The 9,193-nt window shown below is 35.7% G+C and overlaps 1 protein-coding gene across 1 annotated transcript; it reads left to right on the forward strand.

The window, feature by feature from the left end:
* Positions 1 to 5,319: 5,319 nt before the first annotated feature.
* On the forward strand, positions 5,320 to 9,193 carry LOC140246370 (putative nuclease HARBI1). Its single transcript, XM_072325837.1, has 4 exons — positions 5,320 to 5,685; positions 7,335 to 7,601; positions 8,095 to 8,231; positions 8,908 to 9,193. The coding sequence occupies exons 1-4, from the start codon at positions 5,320 to 5,322 to the stop codon at positions 9,191 to 9,193; spliced, it is 1,056 nt and encodes a 351-aa protein (XP_072181938.1).

The following is a 9,193-nucleotide window of genomic DNA, read 5'->3' on the forward strand; positions in this document are numbered from 1 at the left end:
ATGTAGTGACCAATACATCATTTAAAAGGTATTATTTTGTACTTTATGACAGAGTTCCTACTTCAAAATCTTCAAAAATGGACTTATCGGTTTTTGCAAACAAACCCTTCATATGCTGTTCCTTTTGCCAGAACATTGGGCATAGTCCCACAAATCAATATTTGTAGATGGACCTAAAATATGGAAAGGAAATCCCTCAAATATTCAAAGCAAGTTATTATGATTATTTTAATGGAGATACAAGACATAACTTTTAAATCAATACAATGAATTTTTGTGATTGTTAGGCTGTTTGTGTGTAAGTGTGTGTATCTGCGTTTGTACGTGTATAAGGTGTGTATAATCTTCTTTTAATTTGCTGAATTTGAGATGTTTTTGTGATTATCAAACCATATTTCAATCACATGATTCATGACAATATATTAAGGTTGTGTGTGCGTATGTGTGTGTGTTTTTTTTTTTTTCCAGAGACTGGCTTAAATATACAGTCATGCTTTTCTGCTTGTCTCCTAACACTATCCAATCATTTTATTTTCTCATATTTCTCATGAATGTTGTAATTCTAATGCTTTTATATATGTGACCGTGCATCACAAAACGAACAAAAAGTCGCACCCCTTGATTTTACGTGAGGACTCAAAAAAGGTGAAATGGGTCAACCAAGTCAATATTGGGTTTTCCATATTTTCTGAAAGAGCTATCCTTCTTCTACATTATACTTTAGTTTGGAATCGTAACATAAATGGGAGAGTGTATTTTCAGCAGTTTTTCTACAACCTTTTTTGTAGAGTAGTGAGATCAGACCCTGTCTTCAGAGGCCCCTTTTCATTTCTAGATAACCCTGTGCACGCTCTTCACTTTCAAGTCTCATAACTTTGGAAAAGAAAGTGCTACTGTTTCGAAAGTTGACCCTGATTGTGGACAGAATGTGTTCATAAAACGTACTAAATTTCAGTTTAATCTGATAATCTCTTCATTGTTGTTACTCTGGTGGTTTACACCCTGTTTTTTGTCCCATTCATCGCATAGCTAGCTCAGTTTGGTGAAGATTAAGCGCTTGAATAAACTCTGCACTTTTTCATAGTGTGTTCTTTCTTTCCAATATTTAGATAGGTTAGGAGAGTCCATTTCAGTTGAGCTACACTATACATCATTTTAAAGCTTAGAGTATGCTTTTTCTGAATACGCCCATAACTAAAAATCTGTTTAAAATTTTTAAGCCCATAACTAAAAAATCTGACTTTTTGTTGGTTTTGTGATGCAGGGTCACATATGTCTCATTGTTTGTAATGTTGTCTGTTTCTGTTATATGTTGTTTTCTATGGAAGTATTAAATAAATCAATCAATCAAACTATAATTTGTACATAAACATGATCTTGAGGGTATACATGCAACCTGATGGATCACAACTACTTTGATTTTATCTAAAATCATCCACTGCTGCAGTGATTGGTCACTCTACTATTGTCTATATTAGCTCTGAATTATGTCGATCACCTTTTATGGTACAAGACTTGCATGCCTTACAGAGCCAAAATGTACAAAACTGGTGCATATTGGTGTGTACATACATTCCATGGATATTTTCCCCTGTTCTCCCTTCTTTCCACCATCGTGAGGGGCAGGAGGACTCTGGCATCATTGCAATTCCGTGGATTATGTACATGTGATATCCAGCAGAGTGACCTTTAACTGAGTACTGAGCACAAGACATGTTGGTTTCTCATCCAACTGTTAGGGCACTTCACTCTAACTATAAAGCAGCCTACGATAGCTTTGACAAATCTATAGGATGGAGAGGAGTATACAGGACATGTATTGTATTAAAGCCGAAGCATAGTTCTGGTACGCCTGCAAAAATTGTCAAATTTCGCTCACAAATGTACACGTATGTCTAACAAATGTATGGAATAATGCTGTAATAACAAGATCTTCATTGGGTAATGAAGAAAATATGAAATATTAACCAAAAAGGTTTGCCGGAGTCGCAATCTCAGAACTCGCCTGATCGGGGTCAGGCTAACTCGGACTCGGGGACAACTCGGCCTCACTTTGATGGCGGGGCTGAGTTGTCCTTCTGGATTGTACAGTGTTGTACAATGGGAGCGCTTCGCGTTCTGGCTGGTTACAGTTATGGGCCGAGTTGATACAATGTGTGCATCAAAGAACCTCTTTGGCGCCCATGCAAAATTACTGTACACCTATCAAGTGCCTGTGGATAGAATAAGGCGATGATGAACTGCGTGTAAATTGTCTGAAATAGGGCCGAGTTGTCCCTGAGACCAAGTTAGTCTGGATCCTTCTGGAAATATAGACTGGAATAAAAGTCGGTATACCGACCACACTTTTGATTTCAAAATACTCCAAAACAACTCATCATCCAGGCAAATTCGGATCAGCCAGGTAAGTTACTTGGTAGACTCTTTGGATATATTACAAGCAAATATGAAATGGTGCCAGACGGGTTCTCAACGCTTACCAAAACTATGTTTTCACTTTAAATTATTAAGATGATCACTATGATAATTGACACTACAGTTTCTTTCTGCTGTTGGAGTTTCATGAAACCAAGGAGGTTCTAGAGAATGGAGTCACAACCATCTTATTTGCTAGATGTTCGAAGCCGCCGCTCAAAAATACTTGAAGCATGTGCCGAACGGGATCTGCCGTGCAGATACGAAGACAATCGACTCCTGTCTCATTATATAATCACCAAGCACTTTCAAAGGAAGATATGTTTTTGTGATGGTAATTACTTTTCACTTTCCCTTCTTATAAAAGGTAGGTGGTACAGACACGAGGATTCGCGATTAGAAATTGAGCAAAAAAATGCTGAAATAAAGATGAAAATTACTTGACTGGGCATACCCGGGCACTAATCTGACATATCTATAAATAAAGAATTATACTTGAAGATTATTCCATATTAGTTTCATTTGTGGAAATTAAGGGGATAAGTGATAAAACCAGCTTTCACAGATGCTACAGTTTTAAAGGACAAGTTCACCTTCATAAACATAAGGATTGAAAGAATGCAACAATATTAGTAGAACACATCAGTGAAAGTTTGAGGAAAATTGGACAATTGATGCAAAAGTTATGAATTTTTAAAATTTTTGTGTTGGAACTGCTGGATGAGGAGACTACTACAGCTTGTGAGTCATATGCATACAACAGTATAAAGAAAATGTAAAGAAAATTCAACATATTTCCACTTTTTTTCGCCTCTTTCTAAAGACAGGGGGAATAATATTACATTGTACCCATAACATTTGTCGGTAACGAGTCAGGGGAATGTGTACTTTTTTCAAAAGATTAAATTTTGTGAAATTCTCTTTATATTTTCCTTATATTGTTGTACGCATGTGACATCTAAGTTTGCACTAGTCTTCTCATCCAGCGGTTACTGCACAAAAACTTCAAAAATTCATAACTTTTGAATCAATTGTCCAATTTTCCTCAAACGTTCAATGATGTGTTCTACTAATATTGCTACATTCTCTCAATCCTTATGTTTATGAAGGTGAACTTGTCCTTTAAACATTTTCACATGATACAGCTCTGATTTACACTTTTGCACAACTTTCTGGACGGGATTGACTTTTGTTTTACATGCTTTATCATTAAGTGAAATTTCATTTCATTTAGTAAATAAATAAGTGAAATATGGCCAACATTATAATAACGTTCAAAATGAATCTTCAGATTGCTCAGCAAGACGGCGGCATTGAACATCGATCATCAAAGGCACAAGTGCACCTGTGGAATTCTTTTATCCATCAATAGAAATCTGACAACTGACTGTCTACAGCCAGTTGGAACTCCAATGTATAAAACCTCCTTGATGAAACTTAACTCTGAGCATTCTTTTACCTTTTGTCTTATTTGTGCTGCCATTTTTGGCCAGATGAAGCATGTCAACAGTATGTTGTACATATACATGTTTGTATATTAATTCTAGGAGACTGCTAGATGCACTTTCTCATTCATGATTCAACTTTGTAGAACTATATAGAGGGACAATTACCTTCTGTCTTCAACTCTTTACATGCCATGTTTGCATGCCCAACTACGTTGATGGGGTGCCAAGTTCGCATATTTTGTTCAAACAAACAAATCCACCCAAACCGATCATTACTGTATTCGCCAAATGCCATAATACAATGAAAGCTTCACCATAATTCCATTCCTCTCACAAGTAGCTTATAGTGCACAGCTACTACAATGTAGGTCTATATCAAGTGGTATTACCTATGATTCTTTTTTTTTTTCAAGTAGATTCTATCTTTCTCTCACTGCTGGGCACGCAATTCATGGACAATAAATGCAGCTACTGGCCATTTAAAGAACAATCATGGAATGATATAAAATTTACATCATAGTTAAGCTTGGAATTTTCTCTACACATGCTCATTGCATGTCAAGCATAGAGAAGTCAAGTGCTCTTTTAAGTACTACGTGAGAAAAGTGAAAATATGTTGAAATTTATTACTACATATTTTCTATTATAATAATAGTCCTACTAGGTTCTCTTATGGTGAATGCCTCCTTTAAGAGACAGATACGAGGTTTATTGTGTTCATGGGATAAAATTAATTTTGTTTCTTTCTGTAGAAAATTATATTTTCAAGTGCCTTAGAGTACCCATGATTAGAGCTGTACACATTTATATAATGTGCATATCACATATATATATATATATATATATATATATATATATATATATATATATATATGATATATATATATATATATATATATATACATATATATAATTCCTTCTGAATTGTTTCTTTTGTTATGTATGTATCTAAAATAAACACAATCACAACATGCAAACTTAAAGAAAGAAAGAGCCACTTCAATGAGATATTCAATAAACATACCAATAGCTGCAAAAACAGCAAAAAAGCCGACCACAATACCCAGAATCTCATACCACGCCAATCCATCTTCTTTGCCTAGAGAGAGAAACAGAGAAAGCATGATCCATCACTTAAAATCTTATATTGTACATCTAAAGGAAACAAATTAAAACCTGATATGAACACACACACACACAAAAATACCCAGATATAAAGGTGTTAGAGCTTGAGATCAGGGCCCCGTTGCAAGAAACTTTGCGTTTAAACGCAACTCCAAAAATCAAACGCAAGTCCTCCAAATCCCACGCAACTTTGCGTTTAAACGCAAGTCTGTTGCTGAAAGGACTTGCGTTTAAACGCAAAGTTGCGTTTAAACGCAAGTCCCTTGCGATCCAACGCAACTTTGCGTTTGATGTAGATCAAATGCAAACAATCAGTCACAACACAATCAAAATGGCTGCCTATGTGGTAGAACTTGAGGAGGAGGAGGAGGCACTCCATCAAGCTCCTCGGCCTCATCGTACTTTCAAACAAAGGTTCTCTGCCTTGGACTCCCTCACTGACGAGGAACTCAGAAAGAAATATCGTTTCAGTAGGGATGGTATCATGCACATTGTCAACATGCTTGACGACCACCTACAGCGCACTACAGCAAGGAGTCATGCCATCCCTACTGAACTTCAAGTTCTAATTGCCCTGAATTTCATGGCTACCGGCTCAGTATTTGACTCCGTTGCGAGTATTCACGGTGTACACCGCAGCACAGTGTCCCGATGTGTGCATGCTGTTGCCGAGGCCTTGTGCCAGCAGAAAAACAACGTTAGTACATTTATTTGCCTTTGTAAAATTTATTTTGTATTCTAGAACTAGATACCGACTTTCAATCAAGTTGCTATTGATATCACCACATTCATTTTAGCAATGTTCTGAACTAAAAACTTTTATTATGAACACCGTGCCACTCGCCACCATGAACAACCATGGCTGGGACTAAGAGTACGAATGCCCGACGAATGTTTACCGTTGTTACGATACATACTAGTCATTTATACGCTGCAGCGGACAGCTTGCCTTGCCTTGCTACATTTTTCCCACGTTGTTTGAAGCGAACATTCACTTGTAACTCAGCAGTCCTAGCCTTGTCTAATGTCCAGTAGTGAACTACACTTGCAGAATTTGCAGACAGTCAGTTTAGCTCAGCTCAGGAAGATGTACACCACTTTAACTCAGTTTATATGATATTTTGTCAGCCTTCAAGTCGAGCCTTTCTGAACTACTGGTACAGTGCACCGGTACGGTGGTAGTTTAAACAATCGAATCGTCGAGATCGTCTACGTGTACGTGGCCTGAGAGGGCAGCAATTAATCCAGCAACTTTTTGCTTTTTATACTGTATTAAAAAAAAAAAAAATGTTTTGCCTGCAAACACTGTTTAGGCCATAATATTTGAATGTCATTACATATTAGCATTACATTCACACGCTCATACACATCAGAATACAAGTGTAAACTTAAAGCAAGCAGCTAGAATATATATTTTTTTCTTTTAAAAATGTGCAGTTACAGCACACTTTTTAAAGAGCATTTCTTCTTATAAATTCATATTACATCTTTTAAATGAAATATTTCAAAATCCTCTATAAGTTCTTTTTCAAATGAAAAATCTGCCTCCAATAGCTTGCTAGAGACATCAACGTCTGTTAATAACTTTCATAATATGACCACAATTATGTACCTTATTACCCATTCCACAATGCAAGTGAAATATCTCGACAATTGAAACCAATACCCTGTAATCTGTATATGTTCTACATGTATATATACACATGTATACATATAGAACATATAGGTCTACACACCAAACTGTAGCACCCGCCCCATAAAGAACAAATTAACAAAACACCACACAAATACATAACAGCAAAACAAAACAAAAATATTTCCACTCTCATACATTGATGTACAAGTCAATAACATGTGTCAAGTGGGTACACTCCATTGAAAGCGTTACTACTTATTAGTAGATGTGCAAAGTTAAAGCAGTGAATCATGATACGCACACATGTACTGAATGCACCACATACATCCCACACAAAAAAATGAAAAACTTCATTGTATGTACATATTATATATATATATATATATATATATATATATATATATATATGTAACCATACATTTACATATAGTATAATGTAGAAGAGAAAATAGAATAGTATAAAGTTAGGTGTCAATGATGTGAAGAAATAATTTATTCAACATCATAATAATTTTTCATTGGAATGATCATTCTGATGAAAAGGAATATGAATACAAACGGTATAGAAACAAACTGACAACAATAATACAAATGTCATGTACGTAGATGTCAGTACCATATACTGTGAGTATTGTACTTTAGACTTTTAATGATGTTATTCAAAGTATTCAATTCGATGAAGAACAATTTGTCTTGTCAACAAATTTCAGGTCATCACATTCCCCAATGCTCCAGAAGTTGTAGCCTCAACTGTGGAGCAGTTTCACCAAATCGCGGGGTTCCCAAGAGTCGTCAGTGTGATAGATTGCACACATATCTCTCTGCACGGATGCCACCTCGGGGAAGACGATTATGTTTACATAAACCGCAAGGGAAGGTGTACAATAAATGTTCAGCTGGCATGCGATGCCAAGTTCAGGATAACCAACTGTGTTGCGCGATGGCCAGGCAGCACACATGATAGTCGCATATTTCAGGTAAATTCTCTTGATAATGATAAAACAATCTGAAAATGCACGATTTTGTTTTGCTTTAAATCTCACAAACTTGACCATATGTATCAAAAGAGTTGCTACAGTTTCATAACAGATTACAATTTAAATGAGTTTGAAAGTAGCAGTTATGAAAAAGAACCTGTTAGAATGTACATTGCTTTAAAAGTCTTGATGATGTTAAAACAAGAAATAGTACTGCTGTACAAGGCCATCAATGTATATTTCCTTAGGAAATGAATCAATAATACTATGAAACAAAATAAAAAACTAAATGCAATAAAATTTGATAAGTCAATGTGAGAAAATTCATATTACCTTCACTCCAAAAAAAAAAAATGTCATAATTGAAATCACACATATATATGAAAATATAAATATTGTAGGTTGACTGAATACACAAAAAAAAACTTAAAAAAACAACAACATTATTTTGTATTCTTACAAGTTTGCATTGTATCACAAACTGTTATCACAGAACAGCAGACTCTTCCAGAAGTTTGAAAGTGGCCAACTGCAAGGCATCCTGTTGGGAGATTCAGGATATCCCTTGCTTCCATACCTCATGACCCCAATACTGAACCCTCAAACAAGAGCAGAACATGCATACAACCAGTAAGTAACCAAGTATGTAAAATTCTACAGTAAATATTATGGTACATGTTTACAAAACATAACATGACATAGTGTTCATTGAATAACATCTTCCTTTTTTTTTAGAAAATGGTGAATACTGAAGTTATTTCACAGATATCTTATCTTTGTGTATCGCATTGCTACCATTTCCTTTGTATTTCTTTTACATCAACAAATGTATTCAATCTTTTCTTCTCTGAATGATTACACACTGTGGTACTACACCCTCAGACCAATCTAAAAATGAAGAAGGCTTACCGGTATATACAACCTTTACTTTACTGTAACTTTATCTAGGAAAAAAAAAAAAGATCTGTTCATTACAACACTAATATATATTGGTAGATATCTGTTTACAGTTGAATACAGTTACTCCAAAATGATTTATTTTGGCAAAATTCTGATAGACAGCTTCTTTCAAGCAATTCTGTGGCATTTGACACAATTACCTCTTTATAACAGTATTGTATAATACATCATTGTACAGGAGGTTATGCATATAAATGTAATGTACCCTTTCACTGTGAAAATGCCTCACTTTTTATTTTGATGTCTGGGCAAAAGATGTCTTCATTTTCAATTTGTAGGAGGGTAAGACAACATTAACGTTGACATTTTTTCTTTGTTTTTTATAATTTCATCTAAAAATCTACAGTGCACATGTTCACACCAGGTCCATCATTGAGCAACTCAACGGCCAGATTAAAAACAAATTTTGTTGTTTAATCGGCCATGGACTGCAAATTTCCCCCCAGCGAGCCTGCAATATCATCACAGCAGCGTGTGTCCTGTTTAACATCTCAAAGGATCTGGGTGGACAGGACATGGATGACGACTTCGCACCTGCCAACGAAGATGCTGCAATGGAGTTCGTCAACAGAAATGTGGACCCAGCAGCCGCAGCTGTGCGAGCAGAGATAGTCCGTGCATTTGATGCCTAG

Source organism: Diadema setosum, chromosome 2 (assembly GCF_964275005.1).
Source record: "Diadema setosum chromosome 2, eeDiaSeto1, whole genome shotgun sequence".
In the NCBI taxonomy this organism is placed as follows: domain Eukaryota; kingdom Metazoa; phylum Echinodermata; class Echinoidea; order Diadematoida; family Diadematidae; genus Diadema; species Diadema setosum.